At 34.9% G+C, this 27,717-nt stretch overlaps 1 protein-coding gene across 1 annotated transcript in view; it reads right to left on the reverse strand.

Moving 5' to 3' along the window:
- Positions 1–27,717, reverse strand: part of LOC142337993 (uncharacterized) — a 244,820-nt gene that overhangs the window by 158,291 nt on the left and 58,812 nt on the right. The window contains exons 17-24 of the mRNA XM_075387627.1: positions 26,107–26,250; positions 25,687–25,789; positions 20,048–20,331; positions 19,548–19,712; positions 14,771–14,920; positions 14,005–14,277; positions 8,303–8,641; positions 7,506–7,604 (exon numbers count right to left, since the gene is read on the reverse strand). Of these exons, the coding sequence (XP_075243742.1) occupies positions 7,506–7,604; positions 8,303–8,641; positions 14,005–14,277; positions 14,771–14,920; positions 19,548–19,712; positions 20,048–20,331; positions 25,687–25,789; positions 26,107–26,250 (1,557 nt within the window). The remainder of the gene's footprint in view (positions 1–7,505; positions 7,605–8,302; positions 8,642–14,004; positions 14,278–14,770; positions 14,921–19,547; positions 19,713–20,047; positions 20,332–25,686; positions 25,790–26,106; positions 26,251–27,717) is intronic.

The following is a 27,717-nucleotide window of genomic DNA, read 5'->3' on the forward strand; positions in this document are numbered from 1 at the left end:
ATTTTTTATCATTTTTTGTCTTTGCACTTTGTTTACATAATTCGTGCAATTACATTCCAATTTCAATTCACTTTTGTTTCATCTTTTCTTACTCAGCCTTTCCTTTGTTGTTCATCTCAATATTCAGTCCTCCATCCGTTCAAGTGCCATCGAATTCCAGCTGGAACGCAGACGGGCCCGAAGAAGGGCATGTAATTAATCTTTTCAAAAGGTCCGCAATTATTCATGTGACGATGGTAATTAAAAACTCATACTACAGCGTACGCAGAACATGAAAAGAAAAGGCGGCAAATAATTATGAACATTGAGTAAAATTGCGGTAAAATTTTATGCCGCGTTAAATAAAAGGCTTCGATTTCCGCTCTTCATAGAAACGCAAAAGTTTTCATGTAATTTTTTCATGCGCAGCTTTTTTTGTTGACATGAATTTACACGGATGAAGAAAAAAATCTCCCGTCTTAGGAAACACATTTTCATTGCTGCAAAATTATGCATGGTATATCCGGGAACTCTCATCAGTTCGAAAAATTTCCCGCGCTCGTAATTCATTTTAAGCAAACTGCTCTGATACCCTAGTCGAAAGTTAATGGAAAATTTATAAAAATTCATTAAAAAAATTTATAAATATTTTCGAAAAAGGATGCATTATGTTTTACAAATTTTTACAAAAAATTCTGAAAATTTGCATCAATTTGTAAAAGTTTTGTAAACTCTTGCTTTAATTTAGAAACAGTTTGCAAATACTTTCATTAGTTTACAACAAGTTTGTAAAATTATGCATTATTTTATAAACAAGATTTACCAATTTATGGCAAATTGTCAAAAATTATTTAAAAATAACGTTAAAAACGCTAAATAATAGCTGTTGAGACTCCAAAAAGGGCAATAGAGCCTAGAAACCTATCCGATGTAAAAACGAAAAGCTCTTAAATTTTAAATATACAAAAAAATAAAAGAGCATCACAAGAAGAGCAACAAAAAGCATCAGAATTTATCAATCTAAGGCATCAAGAAAGCTGTTATTCTTCCTCTTTTTCCGTTTTTTAAAAATTGTTTTGCACTCATGTAGTTCGTTGGAAACCACTCGTTTCAAGAAAATTTATGTTTGGTCAAATGCTACTCAGAGTTGCAGTCGCTCCTCATTTGCGTTAATATTAACCCAGAATTGAGGTTCCAGACAAAAGTGACCTCTGATCAGACCACTTGCCAGACACTTGTGCGGACTGCAGAACTTTTGCAACCATGTATTTTGGGTTGCAAAGTACCTCCGTATGAGAACCAAAATGGTCCCATCAGAAGTCCGATGTTCCAGGAACATCAGCATCGGAAATGTTCAGTTCCAAAATAAATACAGACCTTTGACCGTTTAGCAGCGGACGCCTTTGACCCCGTTCTTCTAGACTTTTTGCTCTGTTGACTGGGCCTTTCTTTCTGGTCACTTTCATCGGCTGTCGCGTTTCCAGGAGACAGAGTCATTGACTCGGAGAGGGACCGCTTCCCAGCCCCTCTGACGTCACTCCCGTCGCCTTCTCCGTTTCTCCCTGATGCATTCAACGATTTAGTGTGAAGTTACAATGATGAGAAGTTCTGGCCAGGGATTTCCCGGGCCGAGGTGTCACCGCCATTCACCTCAAAATTATGTAAGATAAAGCGGTGAATGCGGAAAATTTTGTAAGATGAGCGGTGAATGCGGTGAAATTACATAAATTCACCGCTTTGAAAAAAGTGTCCAAATTATGTAAGATAAGCGGTGAATGAGGTGAAATTACATAAATTCACCGCTTAACTTAGAGGTGAACTTACATAAATTCGCCGCTTGGAAAAAAGTGTTAAAACTTTGTGAGAACAGCAGTGAATGCGTTTAGAAATTACATATTTTAGCGGTGAAATGTGGTGAATTTTTTAAGATCACCGCTTACTCTAGCGGCGAACTTACATAATTTCACCACATTCAACGCATTTCACCGCAAAGTTATTGTACGAAATTTGCGGTGAAAAAAACTAACTTCAGATCATCAGGAATTAGGGGCGTACCCTAGTCGAGCTTAAGCGCCTATCTTGTAAGATCTTGTAAGAATCTTGCAAAAAGTACTTATCTTGTAAGATCTGGCAGCCACATGATTATCTTGTAAGATTCTTGCAAGAGAAATCGCCTATCTTGTAAAACTTTTGCAAGATTACATGCCTATCTTGTAAGAGTCTTACATTTAACGCCTATCTTGTAAGATCTTGTAAGAATCTTGCAAGACTCTCGTAAATTTATACAATTTGGTACAAGAGTCTTGCAAGATTCTTACAAGATCTTACAAGATAGGCGTTAAATGCAAGACTCTTACAAGATAGGCATGTAATCTTGCAAAAGTCTTACAAGATAGGCGATTTCTCTTGCAAGAATCTTACAAGATAATCGTGTGGTTGCCAGATCTGACAAGATAAGCACTTTTTGCAAGATTCTTACAAGATCTTACAAGATAGGCGCTTAAGCTCGACTAGGGTACGCCCCTAATTCCTGATGATCTGAAGACATAGAAATAACCAAAGAAGAAACGTCAAATGGATTTTTCAGAAATCAATCGTCTTCCATATATCATAGATTTTTGGTTGAAATCAAGTTTTTCAAGGTCCCCAAATACCCTGATTTCAATCCTGAAATTTTCTGTTTTCCGCGATAAATTCCAGCAAATTATTCCGTTAAACTCCAGGTTCCATTAAAATCCGATCGGAACCCCTTTTTTCCTGTGAAAACAAGGCAAAAATCCTGAAAAACCCGCCGTCGGGTTTTCATTCTCTTCCTGATTTCCCTGTTAGCAATAATAAATTTCCCAGAATTCTTTGCCGGGAGATGCGCAATTTTCCTCTTTCTTGGCGAATCTTGGAATTCCCGTTAATTTTCCCGGTAAGATCCCAGATCTTAGTGGAAGAAATCCAGTATCTTGTTCTTCTGGCATACTTAGGTGCCAACGCGCTGGAATACTTATTTTTATATCACAAACAAATCGATTTTGCATTCTGTCCCCATAATCTTCAACTTTTTTTTGCAAAATTCACCTTTACCGTTTTTAGTTCTCATTCGGAAAATTGATCTCTCAAAAAAATCTCAAATGCAATATTAAGAGAAACTCCTGGTGGTCGTCGATTTTAGAAAAATATTACAGATAATGTTTTCTGGTTACTGTGTAAATATTACTATCCAAAAGACAAGATTTATGTGAAATTTAGATTATACCTGTATTTAATCACCAGACAGCGCAAGAGAATGAACGAGCAAAAAAATTTGAGATGACAATAGACAAGGAGGCTCGTTAATGTGCGTTCGCACATGATGTTCCGACCCGAGCTTATCAACATTCTTTAATTATTGGTCAACCAAATGACGATATAAACAAAAATAGCTATTTGAGTTTAAAACAATCGTTACACAATCTAACCACTAATTGAACTACAAATTGCCATGCCTCATTACAGTGCCAACGAGATCTGCCGTTAATGAGACTACGAGACAACAAAACAACAAAATTAGCAAAAACAAAAATTTCACGGCAAAAACTACATATCAAAATTTAAAAGCACCTAGTAACAACGTCAAAAAGCAGTCAGATAAAACCTTAACTACACAAATTTACCTTTTCCTAACTATACAGCAGATGAAAATTTTTCTTAATGAGACTAGGTAATAAGTCGACAAAGAGAACAAATAATTAGGCGAAATTCAAAAATTAATCAATATTTTTTAAACCAAAAAATTTCAAAAGTCTTAAAAGCATTAGCTTTTAACTAAATAAACCTAGACAAACTACTAAAGTTATTTCAAACCAAAAAAGACCTGTCTTTGTTTAGACTAAGCCATAGAAACAGACTAAAGATACAGAAAAACTCAAAAAAAATTTCAAACAATTAGCGAAAACTCAAATCATTGATACCATTAAAATCATTAGCTATTATCTGAGTATTATGTACTTTTAATTCAATTGTTGTTTCTACTACTTCAGTTAAAGATTTAATACTGAGATATTAACTAAGTTTACCTGGGCCACATTTGAAAACCATTGGGATCTGTTATTACGCGATTGTGTTGAAAGAAGAGAAAGAAACACAAAACTGACCACTCAAAAGACGTTTATAAAAACGCATTTCGTCCAACAAAGAAAAGGTCAGTGACAAATCAAATAAGTATATATGTTATTTTTTGAAATACAAGAAATTGTACGGGACCTCTCAATGATGAAAAAAAGTAACAAGTTGACAAAAAGAACAACAAAAACTGAAAAGTTTGAAAAAAAAATTGAAATGAGTGCTTCGGGTAACATAATTCATTCAATCTTCTATTAGAAGCTTATGCGACCGGTCAGCAATTAACGGATACCAAAAGAACAAAAAAAACAAAAAAAAATGGCAAATTCAAGAAAAAAATTGAGCGAGAAAATTGTCGAAGGCATTAAAAGGTGATCTTTTCAAATAAAATTTGTTCTAAATTCAAATATTTTTTGTCAGCAATGGAGTTCTTCTTTTTTAACAATATAACTTCAAATAATCACCAAATATGAAACAAATACATTAGAAAAATACCACGAAATTTTTGAGAAAACTTGTAGTATCAACGCCATAAAATTCAATAGTTTTCAACGAAAGCCAGTAAATCGCTAAATTGATGGGACAACAAGGTTTTTTGCCATCCATATTGCATCAAAAAACCATTACAACACCTTATTGACTATGAAAACAACAACAAATAATAGTACTCAAAAGTAACATAAGTCTTAACGCTCAAGTATAACCCGATGTGGGGACAATAACGTTTGTCATCTATAGATGATCAATAAGACATTACAATCAGTCTTATGACTATGAAAACAATAACAAAAACAGGCAAAAACCAAAAATTCATTAGAAAAGTACGAGAAGAAATTGTCGAAGCCAATTCCACCATAAGCTTTTCTCTGAGAATTTATCAGTGATCCACTGAACATATTTTTTAAGCCAATTTGAGTTATCAATATTTTGATAAAGTGTAATGTGACATAAATTCAAAATTAACCAATAATACGAAAATAACCACAAAATTAAAAAAATAAGATCTTGTGTTATTGAAGCCATTTATCCAATAGTTAGTAGATAAAGTCGCTAACCAGAAAAAATTTGGTTGCAGTAGGAAGGAAGAGTGTGCTGTCACTACTGAGACTGACTTACAGTTCACGAAAATAAGTTAATGATTGGTTAATGTTAAAAAAAAATTTTCGAAAAATTATTTTTAAAGATTTAACAGCCAATAGCTGTCCACTCAAAGCACCAGATATGTTCACTTAATGCTCCTTACGGTACGTATTGCACCGTTAGTCAATGAGTTCATGCCACAGGACTCCAAAAAATTGGTCAATCCTCAAAAAGAAAATCAAATTTTCATTTAAAATTACGAAAACTCAGTGTCGAAGCCAGAAAAGTCATGAGCAATTCCTTGGAAATGTTTTTTTTTTTTTCATTGGGCTTTTTTTGACCATAAATGAGGTCTGTCGTTAACGGAACCTCGATATGAAATGTGACTGGTCTCTATGTGACTTAAAAGAGCAAAAAAGAGGAAAAGTTTTCTAAAAAAGAGCTCTCAAACAGAATTCGATTTTTTTAATTCTGAACTTCCCTATGAGACCAGAACTATTCTTTTTTATCGCCTTCAGTCTGTTACGAACACACAATTGGTTCATTTTTTGGCATGAAATTAAAATTTGAAATGCTATTTTAATAGAAAATATCTTAATTTAAAGAAAAATTACACTAAAAGTGAACAAAATCATGCCAAATATCCCGTGTTCAAACAAAACTTCAATCCTCGATAACTCCTCGAATAAAACAAAATTCAAAAAAATCTTTTTAATTTTGAATTTTACGCTGGAACTGTTTCTTAATGATACGACTCACATTTCTCTACGATGAATATAGCGATCGGCCAAAATTGACTGAACAAAAAAAACCCTTTTGAGTATATAGTTCCTCCCCCCACAAGTGGGTCGGAACAAAAAATTGAATTGCAAAAGTGCGCACCAGTCCAGTGATCAGCAGAACAAGCACACTTGTTATTTACTGTTCTAATATTGGTTCGAAAATAATTGCAGATCTTATTTTAAAATCGGAGTAGGACTATAACGATTTATTGAGGAAATTGCAACTGCGGCTGGCAACAAGTATGTGATTTCTGAAAATGCGGAATTACGCAGTCAGCTTTGGCATGCGGAGGAATTCGGGTGGAATCTTCTTGTTTTTGGTGCTGAATATTCCGAACGGCAAAAACTAAATTAAATTTGTGTCCGTTTTATTTTACTTAAAAAATAATTCCAGTTTTGAAGTAACTACAAGTTTTCTGCAAGGTCCGTAAAATTTTAAAATTTGTAATAGTTTGGAAAAATTATTATTTTCTGCCAAATATCCTAACCAATAATTGACAAGGTGAAAAAGTTTTCGAAAATTCGAGGAACAACGCAATTTCGCAATTTTCTAATAACTTAGTTTACGGGCGTTAAAACATTTAAAGATTCAATCAAAATTGCTTGGCGTGGTATACAATTATAGCTTATAACAAGATTTATGTTGAAATAGAGAACAGTTTCTATGAAGTAATTTAGGAAAAGGCAGGATACAAATACATTGTTGCAATTTGTTTTAAATGTTACACTTTTCATACTCTTAAGAAGTTTTTGCAATGAAACGATATAGTTTTTTATTATGAAAACCGACAAATTGTTTAAAATTCTGTATATAAAATACAGAACAAATTCGACCAAGTTTAAATCGGAATATACCAACAATTTCCCACGTTTGAAACCGAACATACAGACAATTTCCAGCGTTGACAACCGAGCACTTAGAAGCTTTCTTACGTTTAAAAACAAACAAACTGATGATTTCCTACGTTTAAAACCAATCGTAAACCGGCTAAATTCGGAAAAATTGCTCTAGAACTACAATCGAGGGGCAATTTAACTTAGAGATATAGCTCAGAAATTTGTTTATGCGTGCAAAAATAACAACTTCGCTGGTTTTCGAAACCTGGGTCACCAGTTCAGCAGTCTGACCTCGTAACCACTACGCTATAACGACTTCACAAAGCCTTTACATTAGCAAAAAAATGAGAGCAATTGATATCACTCAAAATCGAAGAAGATAAGCTTGGAAAAAAGTCAATTGAGAAGTCACAGATTGTTCTAGAACAAAAGCGCAAAAATGGTTAAGAAAAAATTTTGCTTAAGAAAAGACCAACACGTTTACAAGAATTGCTTCAAATATGCAATTAAGCATACGGAAATTTTCTTACGGTTGCAACGGAGCATTTCTAAGCTTTCCTATGTTTGAAAACAAACACAAAAAAAAGATTTATATTTTATAATTTTTGTCGATTTTGTTCGGATATCTAGTCTATGGACCCGTCTTGACGTGAAAAGTAGAACACTTTCAAAATGAGAATTCTGTGAACATTCTCATTAACTGAAATTTTTTTCAGGAATATAAGTAGAGCCTACCTTCAAGATCTCCTTCGTCACCACTTGCACCCTCAACATCTGATTTAGAGACATCTTCTTCTCTCACATCTGCCTCGTATGTGACGTCAGCATCTGGGTCTAGTAAAAAAAAAACCTGATAAAATTAAAAATTTCAGAAATACAAGCCCACTCTTCCCAATTTTCATCATTTAATAGCGTTTGCTCCTCCATAATGATGTAATAATTGTACACTAGACATGCGTTCATATAAAGTTTCATTTTTAGACTTTTGTGCGTTTCTCGATATACCTGAACACGCGACACCCCCCCCCCCCCCGCGCGTTCATCTTCCGTCTGGACATCTTTCGTCTGGGACGTCAACCTGACACCTTACCTCTAAGCAGGCTATAGAAACCACTAGCAGTGTGAAATTCATATGTCCATTTATCGAGTCATGTTTTATCTTTTGTTCAATTGATCTACCGAATAATAGTGCTGAAAAAAGTTTTGACATAAAACATACACCACAAACTGAATGGGAATAATCTCTAGCTCAGATTTAATTTGAAGCATAACCGTATCCTCCTGTTGACCAGACCGATCAAAAAAGGTCATTTCTTGTTTTTTAAACAACATTTCTGGGGATTTAATATAGGAGTGGGAAAGCAGACTTGCTTCAAGACTTTTTTTTAAATCAAAATGTACTCAACAAGATTGGGTTATTTGAAATATCTCACTGATATTGTTTGTCAGGAAAAGCAGATTTGTCAATCTCGTCAAATATGCGAAATCAAAGTACTAAAATTACTTCAACTGCAAGACCGAGATAAAGCAACCTTTTTCGCTGAGAACAGCTGTCATGCTTGCAGGCCATTGCTTTTCCTCCACCCCACCTTTACTGGGCCCTCTACTTCCGTGGGGCTCAACCACATTCCGATTGGGGCTAAGGCTCTCCTTAGGCTGCTTTTGGTTTAAGGACTCTTTCGGTTCCTGCTTTAAGGACTTTTTCTGCGGAATGTTCTTGGGTCCCTTATCTGATTCAGTGTCCACGGACCAATCTGTCATTTTGGGTTCAGAGGAAGGTGCTTTGTTCCTAGGGTCACCCGTTTTCCTGTCCCATGATGGGGTTCCACCCCTGGATCCCTTGTCGTATGATGAGGCGCTCACGCTTCTTCCTATAAAATATCAGTCTCTTGATTGTTCCGACCCCACTTGTGGGGGGGGGGGGGGGGGGGGGGGGAGGGACTAACCCAAATAGGTTTTTTTGTTCAGACAATTTTGGCCGAAATATGAGTTCAGAAATATGAGTGGTATCATTAAAAAGCTCGTCCAGAGCAGAAGTCGAAATTAAAAAGATTTTTTCGAATGTTGTTTTTTCGAGGAGTTATCGAGGTTTCAAGTTTTCTATAAAAAATTTTAATTCAAAAATACGTTTCACGCTACAAAATGCATCCATTTGGTGTTCCTAATACACGAAAGACGATTTAAAAGACTATTTCTGGTCTCACAGGGAAATTTACTATAAAAAATCGAATTCTATTTGGGAGCTGTTTTTTTTTAGAAAAATTTTCAATTTTTTTTTGTTTTTTAGGTCACTAAGAGAATAGTCACCTTTCATATCGAGGTTCCATTAATTGCAAACCTCATTTACATTCTACTGATGCCCAATGAACAGAAAATTAACTTTCAACGAATAGCTCATTTTTTTCGCTTCGACTCTGAGTGTTCGTAATTTTTAATGAAAGTTTGATCTTCTTTTTGAAATTTTAGCGAATCTTTCAAGTCCTATGCCATGGACACGTTGATTAAAAGTGCAAAAGTCTTCCTAATGAGCATTAGGTGAACCTATCTACGGCTTTGATTGGACAGAAATGACTGTTAAGGCCTTAAAAATAATTTTTCAATTTTTTTTGAACGTTAGCCGATTTTAAACTAACTTTTGCGAGTTCTAAGTCAATCTCAGTAATGACAGGACCCCTGTTATTTCTACTGCAACCCAAATTAAATTGCTTAGTTGTTTTATCTGCAATTATTGGCTTCATGACATGGATGCGACAATTTTCATATTTTTTTATTTTTGGATTTTTTCAATTTTTTTTCCTTTTGGAATCTTATCACATTGTCCTATCATTGATAGTTTCTATTAGCTCAGAGAAGACGCTAAAAAACCATGGATAAAATTTTCAGAGAAAGGCTTTTGGATTAATTGGCTTCGACACATCCTCTCGCACTTTTCTAATAAATTTTTGGTTTTTGCCTGTATTTGTTAATGTTTTCATAACCATAAGACTTATTCTGATGTCTTATTGATAACTGGTCAACAACAAACAGTTTTCTTTTCCCAACTAGGCATAACATAGTGTATTTGCTGACATCCGTTGAAGGCTATTGCGTTTAAAATCGTTGATAAGACGGGTTTCCTCAAGGACTTTGTGGTTTTAAGATATTTGATCATATTTGTTGATTTTTTGAAGTCTTATAGTTTAAGAAAAAAGAATCCTATTTTTGTTAAAAAATTAGTCGAGAAAGGAAATGTTTGTACTCAACATCTCATTTTTAATGGCTTCCACACTTTTGTCTCATTTTAAGGATTTGCTGTTTTTGCTGTCTTTATTCTATGTAGTCGTAAAATGCTGAAAGGTCTCATAAGCTTCTAATTGAGGAGTGAAGAGATGAAATTATTCTATGCAGTCAGTTCATAGCGAATAGTCTTAAAGTTTATGATGTCATTCGTTTTCAATTTTTTAAAAAATTTTTTAGTTGTTTGTTTTCTGTATTGTTTTTTGTATTGTTTTTGTTGTCCTTTTCTCGTCAACTTGTAACGTATTATAATCATTTAAAGGTACCATCCAACTTCTTCTAATTCAAAAAAACCATCTTTTGATATAATGTCACTACTGATGTTTTGTTTGTTTTGTTTTCATAAACATTTTGTGAGTGGTCAATATTTGTTTTTTTTTCCTCGGCTTTTACAACATTCGGGTAATAACAGAGCGCATTTTTTTCAAAAATGGCCCTTGTGAGCTTATATAGTCGTTCATTAAATAATTTGTGCTCAATTAGCATTGATAACAATCGAAATAAAAAAATATTTAGACAATAGCTAATGATTTTAATGGCCTCAATAATTTGTGTTTCGCAGATTGTTTGGAATTTTATGAGCTTTTCTGCATCATTAAACCGTTTCTCTGGCTTAGTCTGACCAACGACAGCTCCTGTCAGTCTCGTAATTGCTTTATTCAAAATGTAGGAAGTATTATTTTGTTAAAAGCTAATGATTTTTTAAACGTTTGTTGTTATTTGTTTTAAAAAATGTTGAGGTTTTTGAATTGCGCCTCTTTAATTTTCTTAATTTTTACCTAGTCTCATTAAAGAAAAATCACATCTGCTGTATAGCTAAGAAAAAAAAATTGTGCTGTCACATTTTTATTTGATTGCATTCTGACGTTGTATGCTATGTGCTTTTAAATTTAAATATTGATTTTTTGCCGTTATTTTTTTTTCGTTTCGTTTATTTTTTTTCTCGTAGTTTATTGGCAGATCTCGTGAGTCCTGTAATGTGGCATGGCATGATGTAATTCATTTAGTAGTTTGAGTGCGAAACGTTTTCTTTAAACTCAAACATCTAATTTTGGTTATCTCCCGATTTGGTTGACAATTAAGTCAAAAATGTAGATCAGCTCGGGTCGGAACTTCATTTGTAAACGCACATTAACGAGCTTCCTTGTTTCACTAAAAAGTTGAAACTTTTTCTTAACGATGCCATGAGCTTAGATATACATTGAACGTACAGATGTCTAGATATATGTATAGATGTTGTATATTTGGAAATGAGTTCAACTTGAAACTCTACCTACCAAGCGGTGAGAAACTATCATTAAATGGGCCAATTGGGACCTCAAGGTTCTTAAATAATCAATATTTTAGAAGATTCTTTTTTTCAGGTCTAAGCGCCTAAGGTTGTTCTCAAGATAAAATTATTTTCATTTTGAAAGCCGGCTTTCCTAAAAAGTTTAAAGATTCGAAAAAAAAGTTTTCGAATCGAGAAAAACAGTTAATAAAGCATCTTCTTGCGCAATATAGCAAATCCTGCACAATATTTTTCTTAGTGAGCAGCTACAAATGAAAATTTGAGCATCCAACAAATTAGACAAAAGCAAAATGCTGGACAAGTAATCAAAAACATGCTTCAAGGTGATTTTAATAGTTTTCTAGACAGAGCTCAATACTTTTACACCGATAAAATTATTAGAAGAAATTCAGCTTTAAATATAAATGGGCTATCGCACATGAGACTTTTAGCCTCGCTAAATGCTTTAATGAGATTTATGGCCTTATTTTCCATTGTTTCTAAGAAGTCATATTCCTGAAAAATGAAAAAAAACAATGCTATAATTTTTTTTCAGAGAAACTGGAATTAAGTACCACATGTGTTAGGTTTAAAAAAACTGTTTGATGATATGGAATGAACTTCAGTGAACTGCAATCGCATAGTATTAGTGTTAGCATTACGAAGAAAGTATTAATTGTTCCATATACTGGCCATACTCTTTGTAAAAAGCACTTCTAATGTTTATGAATTTATTTCAGAAAACTATTGCACTCAGTGATGATAAACAGAAAAAACTTGAAATTCTACCATCATTATAAATTTTGAGGAATTTTTTTTAATTTAATTGAAAAAATCATATCCATGGGAAACATTGGTATACACAGACTGCACATCTCTTAGCACTGCCAAGAAAGTTGAAAGGGATTACTAATCTAGAACTTTCCAGCGGTCTATTTCAAGCTGTCGAAATACAAGTGTCTGCTTTTTCTCATCGTTTTTTGCTATCTTTGTTTTTAAAGTACAGAAAAAAGGCATTGTCTTTGAAGCAGAAACACTTTTTGTTCCCTTTTCGAGAAAAAAAACGAACAGATTATTTGTAATGTATGTGTTAGAAAATCATTTAAAAAGAAGCAAAAACAGCAGATATGCGCTTGCACCTGATTTAGAAAATTGTTTGCCTCTAATTTTGGCAAAAAGTGGCAAAAAAACTTGTAGATAATGTTGATGTTGAAGATGATGTTGATGTTGATCTTGAAGATGTTGATAAAATAAACTTTTCTTCAAGAAGTCATGAGATTTTTCCTCAAAAACCGCATATCAATTCTGTTTCCTTTTTTGGCAATTTACTGCGTTTTTAAAGCCAATTTAGGAGCGAAAACATTTGATCTCGAATTCAATCAAGTCATTTTTATTTTGAAACTGTGAGCTTTTCTCCTAAGAAATTGCGCCATTGATACAATTAAGAATTTATTTTATCTGATGTGCAAATTGGGTTGAAGGAAACTGAGTTGTATTTTGTTCTTTTCATAAATTTGCACTGGAAACGTATTCTTTTTTTTGTTTATCCGTGAAGAAATTGATGTTGTTGCAGTTTTTTGCTGCTTTTTCTGTAATATTCAAGATCAAAATCAACAAAAAACTTATTAGACGTATAATGCCTCTGTTGGAACTCAAACTTACACCGAGATTTTTTCATTGAGCGTTAATTTGATAATAACATATCATGAGTTTTTTTGTGTATGATATATTTTTCGAATCCCAGGTGTTGTTTTCCCCACTAAAGACAAAATATTAACATCATTCCGCATAGATTAAAAAACCATCTACAAAGGCTTACATTTAAGACAAAATCTGGTCTTTTGGTTTCAATTTTTTCTTTAATTTTAGTTCAACTATATTTTGCTTTTGTGTCAAAATTCCAAACAACTTCCAAAATGGACAAAGGGTGGCAAAGTTACGCATTGACAAGCAAAGCAATATCTCTGCTAAGGAACTAAAGTTTTGTTTGATTGGAGGCTGTTTTGAGCAAAATCAAGGATTGTCAACCAAATTTGCTTCTAAATTTTCTAGAAAAATTTCTTTGATAGCTTTTTCTGTACTTGTGGCACAATTGTTCACAAAATTGATTCTTTTTGATTTCCTATAGCACCCCGAGTAAAAGTTTTTCACAGGTCCTTGTTAGCTGTGCTTTTTGAGCTGATAATATAAAAATTTAGAGTTTGAAAAAGTTTTGTTTCATCTATGTTATCTGTGACTTCGACATTGAATTGTTTCTTCTAACCTCTGGATGTACCCGAGGATTAGAGGAAGAGTAGAAAACATCAAGCTTTTAATTGCGCCATGTAGAGAGAACAAATTTGTGCTATTTTTTGAACTAAACAGTTTTTTTCCGGTCTTTTCATAAATCTTTGTTGGGTTCTCCTTGTAGTGTTTTCTAGAGCAACTGTTTGTGAACAAGTGGCCTGTACTCTGACACCACATTTTGACCCAAAACGACTATGCTGTTTCTGTGCTGTTCTGGGATGTAAAAAATCCTTTTTCAAAGGCCGTTTTCTAGTCACGGACTCAATTTCATGTCCTATAAATTGCTCCAGATTGCTCCAGATTGTTAGTAACCCAGTTGAATGAATTGAAAATTGTGAGAGAGTTTCACAATCATAGGTACAATAAATAATGAAAAAAGCCTATCAACCAAGTTCTACGAACCGACTGAAGTCTCAGATTGTTCGTCTATTTGACCTGATTGGGGCCTCTGCTGTCCTACGTCATCACCTGCCTTGGCGCCCTGTCCTCCAGCTCTCATTGATTCCCTCGGTTGTTGTTGTTGTTGCTGCTGCTGCTGCTGCTGTTGTTGTTGTTGTTGTTGTTGTTGTTGTTTTTGTTGTTTTTGTTGTTGTTGATTATTGTCTGGTGTAGCCATACCACTGCTGGTCCTGGGAGCCGATGTCACCACATCGCGTGACCCAGAACGCATTTTCCCTAATGAATAAGTATCCCGAAAAATTGTAACAGTTCTTTTCATCACGTGGTAATTTAAAAGCTGTGATATAATCCGGGTATTTTACACGCACCCTTAGAGGATTATAAGGGCGCTTGTAATAAATGTAATACTTATAGCTCTCTAATCTGACCCATGTGCAACTATAGCTGTTGCTCGACTATAGTTTTTTTTCGGGTTGAGAGTTGCGTGTCTCTGGATCTTTAATTAAACCTCGAGGGCTACGTCGAGCAAGGTCTGAGACTCGGAACACCTGTTTTAGCGAACATTACATTGAAAAGAGGGGGGGGGGTATCTCTCGCTATTCTCACGCTCTGATTTGCTTTATTGTTTCAACAGAATCTTTCTTTTTATTAGTTATTATAAATTGATAAATTACTCTTGCTCCTTGGGGGGGGGGGGGAGAGGGAGGGGTGGTCATTTGGGGGAGGGGGGATGGGGGCGTCATCTGGGGGGGGGGGGGGGGTTCGTTACCAGAAGTAGCCCTGCGTTCTTTCATCTCGGCCGATGTGAGTGTCTCTGTTTTTCTCTCTGGAATCGGTTCTTTGTCGTATTTGTCGGCCAAGTTGTTCATGGCCTGACGAGATGTAGCAGAGAACAATCCTGACTCTTTTGCTTTGCTATCTGAATAAAAAAGAAGAACATTGTTAATTTCCTCTGATACACATAAGAATAAAATGCAAATGGTAAAAGAGGCAATTTAAAGTTAAGAATATAACATAATGTAAAATTATAAAATCATTAAATTACCTAACTAAAAAGTTGACCTTACATATGTAAAAAATGGCCTCAAATGCGAGCATAAAATGTTCTCACAATTTTATATGTACATCATGAAGATTAAAAATAAAAATTAAAATGTATTGCTCTCAATGTCATCTTTCATACCAGTTACTTTTGGGTCCTTCAAAAATTCTTTCCAAAAATATTCTTTCAGTTCATTTTTTAAGGAAGCTTTCGATGTTGTTTTCAGACTAATATTAGAGGGCAGACTATTCAAAGAGCAGACAACTATTCAAAGGGCAGACTATTCAAAGAGCAGAAGTGCAGGGGAATGATAGCTCCTGAAAACACTAAATTAGGGGGTTTTGAAGATATATATATATATATATATATATATATATATATATATATATATATCTTCAAAAACCCCAAATTTAGTGTTTTCAGGAGCTATCATTCCCCTGCACTTCTGCTCTTTGAATAGTCTGCCCTTTGAATAGTTGTCTGCTCTTTGAATAGTCTGCCCTCTAATAAACATATATATTTCCAATTTGGTTTAAATTTCTCCGGGTAATCGTACAAGGATCAACTATGATTGTATAAATATTCCTATTGATTTATAACTCCCGTGATTTAAGGCTGATACCTACGAGTTTAATATCAGAGTTTTACACAGTTTTGATTCAAATGACCCTCTCTGACGATCACTTTGAGTACAAAAACTTGGCTCAGTTTTCTTTCCGGCAGTATCTCGTTTTTGGTTAATTCAAAATAAAATAAATGCTCTCGAACGAAAAGCGCAGGCAATTTAATTAAGAGGGGGTATAGCTTAGAAATAAAAAAATCCCCAGGGGGCTCGCACCACTGACCTCTAAGTTGCCAGTCCGACATCTTAGCCACTCAACTACAAGGCCTTTATTCTTCATTCATTCAAATTGCTTCTATCTACACACTTTATCTCAGATCGAGGGCAACTTGTACCTTTCAAAAATGAAAAACTCAATTGCAACGACAGGTGAGGGGCAAATTAATTCAGGGGGTATAGCTCAGAAACTTTTTAGGGGTGCAGAAACATTGCCCGCATTCGGGTTGGCGTCGTGATCTCCAGGATAGCAGTCTGGCATTGTAACGTTGTTTCAGCGCTCTTTTTGTTAAAGATATTCCAGGCAAAACCCATCCAAAAATTTTAGCGACTGCCATTGCATTTCTTACGCAAAAATCAGCACCCTTATGCGATTCGATGTTCTATGACCTTCTGATATTTGCTTTGCATTTCACGGCTTTTCAGCGCATTTTTCTTAACCGACGTTTAGTACATTTTTGCTTATTTCTTAAAAAATTTTAAGCACTCCTTCTGTGCGAATTAAAAATTTCAGCGTTTTATGTACCAATGTCTCTATCTGTGTCTGTGTGTGAGTGCGTGTTGTGTCATTGTATGTGTTTGTGTGTGTTGAAAATCTCAAGAAAGTGTTCAAGACAAGCGCTGAGTTCTCAACGCTTTTCTTACATAATTCCAATACATTTTTCATTTTTCAGCGTATTTCTTTCAAAACGATTTATTGATATACTAAGAGTAAGTGGCTGAGTAATTTAGTTGATGAGTACTCAACAGTAGGGGAAGGTTCGAGACTCAGGCAATGCGAAGAGAATTTATAAATAAACTGAAAATAATCAAAACCCCTGGAGTTGCAGCGTATTATTTACAAGTGTTCAGAGCATTATTATGTAAGGTTTTTGCGTTGAAATTCTTGAAAAATAAGCACTTTTTAGCAATTGCCCTATAAAGTTTTCCGGAAAAATTTTTGACCCCGGAATCAATTGGTTTCCCGTTTTACAAATGCAAGGAGTGTTTGAGGCAATTCATTTAGGCCTTATATTTGGAGCATTTTTGAATGATGGCCAGCCAGTAGATCAAGCCGAATTTGAGTGCAAGTGCTAAGTGAGAGTCCCGTGGCTAATTAAATTACTTGAAACTGTTTTCTCAAGTAAGTTTTATCTAAATAAAAGAATAATTTAATAATTTCTAGTCAAATACAACTTTAAGAGTAGCATCCAGAGTCTTCTAGTCAAATACAACTTTAAGAGTAGCATCCAGAGTAGCATCCAGGACTATTTAGTTCACCCATTTTGCCTGTTTTCAAATTGCACAATTCAAGTGTCTCGCATGTGGCTTCTGGTACACTTCGCTCACTATTTCAAAAGTTTGAAGTAAGTAATAGTCAAACAAAATAACGCAATGTATGGAATATAGGCTCCATCGATAGAGTGAGAGCAAACGAAGTGGGAACACGGATAAATCCGTGGGAAAAAAGTTTTACCTTTTTAAATAATCAAACTTATTAGCATCAGTTTTTTTAAGCTCAGAAACCCATATTCTCGATAATAACTATCTCCAATATATTTTCCATTATGAGTAATTTTTCTTTGCTGGTGGGGATTCATGGTCTATTGGAAAAATTTAAAGGTCGCCTTTTTTGTGGGAGGACTGCAGAAATTTAGCTAATTTATTTTACGATTATAGGTCACAGATGTGGGATCATTATGCTCTATTTATTCACAGAACCATTGAAGCCTTCTTGTTTAGATTCAATTTGGCCCATGAAAAAATAAATAATTTTTGATTCCAAAATTTTTCCAAATATTCTCTCAGAGCTTCTTGAAGGTGCATTTAAAAATTGAGAAACATGAATAGCTGCGCACGCGTGTTCCAGACATTGTCGTTCTCCAAACCTTCATGCAACCATTGTCCGGACTCGCACGACTTTAACATTTCCATACTATACGAATGGGGTCACGTTGTACCTTGTATAGACAGCCCAAATGGCTGGTTCAGAAGTTATAGTCTGGAAAACGCTCTGCGAATATTTAAACCGGCGAACGCAAAGCAAGCCGAAGTAAAAGTAAGCCGACATAAAAGCAAGCCGAAAAATAAGTAATAGTTATGTAACCCAGGTTGAGGTCCCAGACCGAAAGTCGATATGCCCAGACCGAAATGAACGCACAAGGGGACGTCGTGCGTTCAAATATACACGGTCTGGAAAAAAAAATGAACGCACGATAGTCTGGACATATGCAATTTTGAACGCACGATAGTCTGGACATATGCAATTTTGAACGCATGATAGTCTGGGCATCAGCAATTTTGAACGCACGAAAGTCTGGACATTGTGACTCGGAGCGCACGAAAATTTTTTGAATGGAAACAAGAATGCCAAAAACTAATGAGTCCATGTTTGACTATACACTCTTAATAGAGTGCTCACTCAAGTGAAAGCTTTCTACCAAGAAAACCTCAACTCATTTGAGTTCAAAAGTTACAAAACATCGAACGGAGGAAAATTCGCATCCAACATTTTGCTTTGTTTAAAACAATTTCACACCTAGAATTATAAACCCTTGCTGAAGTTGCAAAGCAAATCATACTTTAATAACTAGGTTGCTGGCACCCCCTTCAGTCAATACTTTCATCGAACATCTTTTATTAAACAAAATGTAGCAACTGCTTGGGCACTTCATCACAACCATCACCCTAACGTATCTATACTTGAAACGAATACATTATAAAAACCTTATCTGAACATGAACGCACGAAAGTCTGGACATACGCATTTTTGATCGCACGAAAATCTGGACATGAGTGTTTTTGAATGCGCTATAGTCTGGACATGAACGCACAAATGAGCGCACGATTTTTCATTTAGAACGCACTAAAGTCTGGTCATATAAGATTTTGAACGCACGAAAGTCTGGACATAGGTGTTTTTGAACGCACGATAGTCTGGACATGAACGCACAAATGATCGCACGATTTTTCATTTAGAACGCACTAAAGTCTGGTCATATAAGATTTTGAACGCGCGAAAGTCTGGACATAAGCACGTTTGAACGCACGAAAGTCTGGACATAGGTGTTTTTGAACGCACAAATGAGGGCACGAATTTTAATTTGGAACGCACTAAAGTCTGGTCATAAAAGATTTTGAACGCACGAAAGTCTGGACATAGGGAGTTTTGAACGCACGATGAACGCACGAAAAATTTTGAACGCACGAAAGTCTGGAAATAGGCACTTTCCATCTGGGAGGTTCTGGACATAGACACTCTCCGTCTGGGACGGTCTGGACATATCGACTTTCGGTCTGGCACCTCAACCTGGGAATCTATCAGGAATAATACATTGCTAGCCGTTACAATCAATACTGCGCGTAGTATTATAGTGCATAATGTATTCCAATGCACCAAAGAAACAAAAATACGTCAATTTTTAGACATCAAGTGGGTACGGGCCTCAGCAGACCGCTGTCCATGGCCATGCCTCTCATCCGCTGTGGGATGTAATCCGGAAACCGTGGGCCGATTATCGCGGCGAAGCTGCGAAACGCGCCCACTGACCCGCCAGGGTCAATTTAAAATACGGGTATCCCAAAATTTTTTGGCATACTTGACCTCATTTTCAAAATTCGGCTTGCTTGCCTATCGGGTTGCTTGACCGCCATCATTTAAATCACTATGCTGATAAAATTCTATACCCAAGTGCTCGTTATCTTGCTTGGGTTGAGTTGCCTGGGAACTTCGAAGTCGGCTAGTTCCCTGTTTGCTGCGTCTTCTTTCCTTCTCTTTCCCTTCTCTGCTTCCCTCGAACTCGGAGCGATAGTCGGGCACTTCAGTACCTCCCGATTTGAAGTTGTGTCCATCTGAAGCAAAAAAAAATTTAAGAAAAATTGAAGCAAAAGTAGAAGCCAGGTATTTCTTCCAGTTCTACATTATTATTTTGTTTTAAAAGTTCTGATTTGTAAGTTTGGGGAGTAGAAAAAACCCAGCTCCAAAATAAATGTCAATCGATGTTATAAATTCCACAGAAAGTATTAAACACGTTTTGTAAACTCTGAATGAAATTTTTTAATCATTGGAAACTTTGATAGTTTTGAGTAGGGGACGGAAACTGATCTTATATTGTGCAAGGCAGCTGATATAGACAGTGTGACGTTTATTCGAGACAATTGCTTAAGGATCAATTTCATTATGTTACCTGTTTCATAATAAGTGTCAGCATCCGGGAGGTCCGAAGTTTTCGGAGGCGGTGGTGTAACAGGCGGTGGGTTCTCTCGCTCGCCAAAATCGGAGTGATGGTTCGATTTTGACTTCACCCCAGATCGGGGAGCTTTCCCTTGTGCTTCACCCGAGTCACGCGATCCAACTGATTTATTGATTTCTCCTTCTTTTCCTTGTTTGGGTTTCGGATCCTGGTCGTTGCTGCCGCTTATTGTCTCATAGTACTCGTAATAGGAACCGGATTCACCACCAGACTTTGGCCTGGAATAAATTTTTGTTTACTGATGATTTGGTTGACCAAACAGTACCTGATGAGTTTTGTGGACAAAGATCGGATTCGAGCCTTTCCAGGAAATTAAGATGAGTTTTCTTTGCATTTAATGATAATTAAAAAATTGTTAATAATTCAAGAAAAAAGTAGAAAAAAGTTCAAAATTATAGAAATTTTTGCTGGCATTGAATGATAAATAAAAAAATTGTTTAAAATCAAGAAAAAAAAGAAACAAGCACTTCCTACATAAATGTCCTCCATCAAATTTAGCGTTCTTTCAGTGCATCCACTTTAAAATTTCAGTTCATCTCATAGCAAATGTTTTGATGCTTTGTAGCTCTCTTATTTTCAGGCCATTTCGTGCAATAAATTGTTCACACACGTCATTTCTCACGAAAAATTTTGCGCCTTTTCAGCGCACTTCTTGCATAACTTTCCGCGTGAGTTTTTTTCTTTTGACACAAAGTAAGTTGTGCTCTGTCCAATTACATGTGTCGCAATTTAAAAATAATGGGCTATCATTCTGCTCACAAAATCTTACAGATAATGCGTTGTTGAAATGCGCTGAAATTTCTAGAGATCAGACGAGAAATGCTTTTGAGAAAAAGAATGCTCTAAAAACTCTTATGCGTTTATAGCAGCGAAAGCATTTCAAAAACATCTCTTAAAACATTGTTTCTTACTGAAATCTTTATTCATATCATATCTAAACGTTTTTTCTCTAGACTATTCATTACTTCTTTTTCCTCTTTCTTATCGTCTTATCACCATGGAGAGCAACGAACAACCATCAGTAGCAGTGACATCTAAGGTCGTGAGTAACAATTACGCACAACAAAAAATTGAAGCACTTTGTAAGGAGGTTAAAGATCTTAAACAAAAAAACATTGATCAAGATCAGGAACTAAAAATTCTTCGGGCAAATAAAAAAAACATCAATGAACGATTGCGGGCCCAGGAGAGGTATTCTCGAAAAGATAGTGTACTCACTGTGAATCCTCCTTTTAACGCGCGCACTAGCAAAAATGTGACATACGACACATTAAAATTTTTTGACGATTTTCTCGGAGTGAAATTAACGGTTGATAGCATTAAAGCGTGTCATATAATACCCAACACTGAGACAGAATACCAAATGTCAACGATGATATGCAAGTTTATTTACTTCAATGACAAATTGGAAGTTTTCAAGAAGAAAAGAGCGCTGAGGAAAGCCAAAAATCATATTAATAATAAGAACATATACCTGAACGAGCCACTACCCGAAATCGAGGCACAGATAAAAGCTGAGGCAGTGAAAAGAAATATGATTGTCAGTACACATAACTGCACTGTCTCTGTCTTGGTTGATCGAGGAAGCCAAAAACCAACATACAAAAAAATCAATGATGCTGAAGACCTGGATAATATTTTGGCTGTGAAGAAAAATACGTACTACGCGGGGTCAAACAACAATGACCATGATGATCATTATTCGCCGGCTCACAAAAAGCAGAACACAAGACAATACTGACAATGACAAAAACTTCATAATATCAGAAGTCTTGGTGAAACTCAATAATTTTTGTTAACAAACACAGAACTTAACGTGTGGTTAATTTGATTAATCAGCGCAAAAGATCAATTAGGATAGGCTAAGGTTAGCTTAGTGTGTTTTCTCTTCTATAAGAGTGACTGTCTAGCTTGTGATTTCCGCAAGTTGTCATTAGCAAACTGTGATGTACGCAGTTTTGCTGATGGCGAGAGATGGTTACACTATACTAAAAAAACTCTATGATTTCCGCAGAGGAAGCAAAAAAAAGAAAAGAAAAGAAACAAGAAACTTTTTATTATTACTTTTTTTTCTCTTTTTTTAAACTGCTGGTAATTAAAACAATTTATTTGTTTAAAAAATTTTAAGAACTGAAATAATACAATGAAGAGGGGTATGTTCTTGATTGGCTTAAATTTGCTGCCAAAACGCACTGCTCTTTTATTTCTTTAAATGACATCTCAAATCTCCACTAAAAACAATGAAACAAACTCAATACTTCTGCAAAATATAAGATCACTGTCGAAAAATTTTGACGAATTCAAAATATTTCAAGAATGTGAGAAAAAGGCAATTGCGATTTGCTTAACTGAAACATGGCTAAAGCCAACAGATAACAAACAAATTTTTAATCTGGCAAATTACAGTAGCTTATTTAGTTCGGAAAGAAAAAGGAGGGGTGGTGGCGTTGGAATTTTTGTAAATTGCGCGGCTAATGCAAAATTGCTTGCAAAACTGGAAAAAGTCTCAATTCACGCTATATCAGTTCTGATAAATTATAGAGGAACTAAAATAGTTATAACCTGTGTTTATATACCGCCAAACTGCACCAATGAAGCTACGTTTCCAACTTTAGGAAGCTATTTAGATGAAATAGTTCTCAAACCAAATACCAAACATATACTTTGTGGAGACCTGAATAATAATTTTTTTCACAAAGGAAAAAAATATGACCAGCTAATATCAACAGTTAGCTTGATGTGTTTTTTACAAATTTCAAATCCTCTCAAAAAGTACCGAAAATAGCTGTAAGCGATCACTATACCATTAAATTACAATTTTCTGAAAATACCAAATTTTCCGACAAAAAAATGCAATAAAATACGAGTATGGTCAAAATTACAGAACACAGATAATCTGAATCAAATCAGAGCAAAAATTGTGTCTTACAGCAACTTTCTGCTAAAAAAAAATTAAATTCCATCAATTGCAATGAATCATTGATTCAGTTCCAAGACTTTTAAAAGAAAGAACTGAACAATATAATTCCGGAAAAAAACCCATCTGTTAGAAACAAGGGAAATTGAATCGACAACGAAGTAAAAAATGCTGCTACAAAAAAACATCACTTGAGGCAATTGTATTTAAAAGAAAGATCTTCATCAGCCAAAGCAAAATTTGAAAATCAATCCAAAGTAGTTAAGAAACTTGTCAGGAAAAAGATGAGACGATACTATCAAACAAAAATAAATAAAAAAGCTGGTCAAAACACTCGAAATTTTTTTGATGCTGTAAAAGAAATAATGGGTGAATCCAAAAACCTAGAGATCAAGGAAGTAGAGTCAAAACGGGAATCGTTTAATAATTTCTTTGCAGACATAGGGAAAAAACTTACAGAAAATTTTGGTGCTAAACGCAATGAGACCTACACAAAGAAAATTGTAAACAGTTTATTTCTCCAAAAAACAACAATAAGTGAGATAAGCAAAATTTTGAGTGATATGAAAAACAAATGAAGTGTAGATGCCTTCAATTTGAATAACTATTGCTTACGGTTGCTTGCGCCATCAATTTCACCTTTTCTCTGCGAAGTCTTCAACTCCTGTCTAAAATTTGGCTTGTTTCCTGATTGCCTGAAAATTGCAAAAGTAATCCCAATATTCAAGGAAGGGGACAAAAGTGATCCATCAAATTATCGTCCAATATCACTGCTACCGGTGGTAGGTAAAATTTTTGAAAAAATTATCTTCAACAGAATTATTGTTTTCCTTAATAAAGAAAAAGTATTAAATGAAAATCAATTTGATTTTAGACAAAACCGCAGCACAATTGATGCACTGGTGGAACTCAGCAAAAATGTTCGATTAAATTGGCTATATAGTAAACAAAATACGATCAGTACTTTCTTGGATCTCAAAAAAGCCTTTGACACCGTGGACCACCAAATCTTACTAGCAAAGTGCTCCAGTTATGGTCTAAGAGGACATGTTTTGAAAGTTTTGAAGTCCTATTTGAGCAGATTTCAATACACTGAAATAGGCTTGAAGAAGTCATCTATGAGGAGCATAAAAATTGGTGTCCCGCAAGGCTCAATAATGGGTCCTTTGTTTTTATTATATACATAAATGATCTGACCCTCGAAACATCTGACATAAAATCCATCCTCTATGCAGATGATACTGTAGTTTATACAAAAAGTGAACCCAAAACAAATGAAACTAAAATCAATGTAATTCTTCAGAAAACAGCCTCCTGGTTGAAAAGAAATCGACTGACTTTAAACGTTGGGAAGACAAGATGCGTCAATTTTTCGAAAAGTGTGCAAAAAAATTCTGAAAGGGTGTATATTAACAGTAAAACAATCCAAAATGTTGAAGTTTTTAAATATCTAGTGATTCAGGTAGACCATAAATTAAGTGTTCAAGAACATGCTAAAAATTTAACGAAAAGAATGTTAGGTTTCTGCTCACTTCTTTACCGAATTAGGAAGGTCCTAACAACAAATCAGTTAGTTCAAATCTATCGATTATATGTGGAACCAGTAATTCAATACGGAGTCTTAGTTTACGCTAACACAAGCAATCAAGTACTCAAACCCCTGAATCAAATGGTGAAAAGAATAGCCAGAATCATAACATTCAAAAAAAAGTTTGACACCATAACAAGTAAGCGGAAAGAACTGCTACTTTATAATGTATCAGAGCTCCACCTGAATGAAATACTCAAAATGGCAACAAAAATAATACGAAAAGAATGTGAAATCCCAGTTTTAAAGAACTGTATCTCAAGGGAAGAGCTTCTCAAAATAGCAAATGCGCGAAACAGTTCTCGCAAATTGTATTTATTTGAGAACAAGTTTGAAAATTTCTCACTGCAACCAAAAATTGGTAAAATGGTTAATTGCTTGCTAAACTTTTTTCCCAGTTTTGTCAATTTTATTTTTGATCTATCAAAGCGGCAAGTAAAGGACTTTTGTCACAAGTTTTTGGACTTATATATTATTGACAATGATGAGTTGCTAGCTTGGTTTAAAATGTGAGACCAAACCGATTTCTAAACTCCAAGCTTCCAACATTTTTTTTAATGTAGCTAGTAAAATTTTCTTATAATGTTTACATATAATCTTTGATGTTTACAATCTCTTTCGCTAGAGACACTTGAAAACAGGCCAACCTCGGCCTAAAAGTGTTCTCCTGGAGTATTAAATGCAGAAATGAATTTCGATATTAATTTCTAAATGTAAAAGAGCAAATTTCTTTTTTTTCTAATGAATACTCTGGAAACAAATTATTATTATTATTATTATTATTATTATTATTATTATTATTATTATTATTATTATTATTATTATTATTTTGCCGATATTTTTTTTTATCTTTTCGATTTATAACAGCAGGTATGCTGTCATATTTGCAACCCAAAGCGCACATGCTATTGTGATAAATGAACAACTGATTGTAAGAGCCTCCTATGGTCGTCAGCTGGAGGGGGGCGATAAGAGAAGGAAAATATCTAATATCTTTTGGTTTTCATAGTAAGCAAGAAATAGCAAAGTCGAAAATAATAAAAAAAAGTTACTGAAGGTTTTTCTAACTTGTCTTTCGGTTTGTCAGCAGGCTTGTCTTTCTCTTTTTCTTCACTCTCTGATGAGCTGTCTTTGATTGTGAATCCAGTTGAACTCACCCTCGGTTTCGTTTCTGCAGTTATTAAAATTCTTTTTTTCATCATTCAGATAGAAACTGAACGGTTCATGCATCAATATATACAAAAAAAGGCAACATGGAAATTTTCTCCAGAAATTTAGTAAAAATAGTAAAATCGCACCAAATAGCGGCTTAAAAATCTATAACACAAATATAAATTGCAGTTAGATCGAATCTTCAGTCAAAATAGTCTTACCCTTATGTATTATTTGTTTTAAATTTTGATTTGAAAACTGAAAATAAAGCAAATTTTTAACACTCAGTTACCAAAGCTGTAATTTTAGCCGAAAGTTCAAGAAAAAATTACATGCCTCGCTTTTGTTGGTCAGCTTGGTTCTTATTGGTTGCCGACTTTCCTTTGACGTCATCATTGCGATTTTGAGAGTTGCCGTTTCGTTTTTGAGACTGCGAATCACCAGCCCTCTTCTTTGAAGCCGAACTCTCGCTGACGCTTGCTGTTTTGGAGTGTAGATTGTTGCAAAGCAAAGAATTGAAAGAATCATTTTGAAATCGGAATATTGAAAACTTGAGACACAAAACTATCAATCGTTACTTATATGGAACTACGTTGATCAGTTGCACGACCATAAAGTGGAATAAAGTTGAAAATTTCAGAAACTGTTACCTTATTGATCATTATTAGTTTTCATTTTTTTGTCAAAATATATTCTCCTAAATTCCATGTGAATGCTGATAATTCAAGTTGATTGGCATACCAACCCGATGTGAACACTTTTGAAAACCAACTTTGGAACAAACGATTGTAAAATTTGACAAGGAGGCTTGGTAATGTACGTTTGCTAATAATGTTCCCAAGTCGGTCAACCACATTTTTGATTTACTGCCTACAAAATGAGGAAGAGATAGAATTGTTCTCCAAAAAATTTATAAAACAATTTGTGTATCCATTTGATAAATCATTTTGAGACAAACAACAAAACCAAATAAAAACGACAAACCTTTCTTTATTACGACAGTAGTAAGAGAATCTGCCATATGCTTGTAGGGGGGGGGGGGGGGGGGGGTTCGGACCCCCCCTACAAGACTTTTTACCAACGAAAAACTGATTTTCTCTTTGTGAAACAAAGACTTTTGGCTAAGTTTCGCCAGCCTGTGAGAAGTTCTTGGGTTAAGCAGTCTGGCGAAACTTAGCCAAAAAACTTTGTTTCACAAAGAGAAAATCAGTTTTTCGGTGGTAAAAAGTCTTGTAGGGGGTGGGGTCCGAACCCCCGCCCCAACAAGCAAATGGCAGATTTCCGCTGTGGCAATGTTTGCTGTATATAGAATAAGGTGTTACCTAAGTTCTAGTCTCTCACCAAATGTCTTTGGTGAAAACATAAAAAATCCAATATAAGACACCAGAGGCCAAAAAATTTTAAAAATTTGAAAAATTTTTTCGAAAATTTTTCAAAGTTTTTCAAAGTCCTAAAATGGTCTGAAATGGATTTTGCGCTATGAAAGAGCACTCAAAAGTGATTTTTTGTTGACTTCATTTTTTTCACCTATGCAGTATGGGGGTCGAAACACACAAAAATTTCCAATTTTTGAGGAAAAATTTTCAAAATTTTTCAGAGTCCTAAAATTGTCTGAAATGGATTTTGCGCTATGAAGGAGCACTCAAAAGTGATTTTTTGTTGATTTCACTTTTTTCATCTATGCAGTATAGGGGTTGAAACACACAAAATTTCAGATTTTTGAGAAAAAAATTCCAAAATTTTTTATAGTCCTAAAATGGTTTGAAATGGATTTTGCGCTATGAAAGAGCACTCAAAAGTGATTTTTGTGGACCTTTTTTTTGTTCAACCAGGTAAGACCGGAACAACTCAGTTTCTGGAATGGTCTGAAATAAGTCAAAGAGCAGTCAGAAGCAGTTTTTAATGACAATACTACTGCAAATGTGCCGTATGATGTGGAAAGCATGT

Source organism: Convolutriloba macropyga, chromosome 4 (genome assembly GCF_964194025.1).
Source record: "Convolutriloba macropyga chromosome 4, txConMacr16.3, whole genome shotgun sequence".
Classification (NCBI taxonomy): Eukaryota; Metazoa; Xenacoelomorpha; order Acoela; family Convolutidae; genus Convolutriloba; species Convolutriloba macropyga.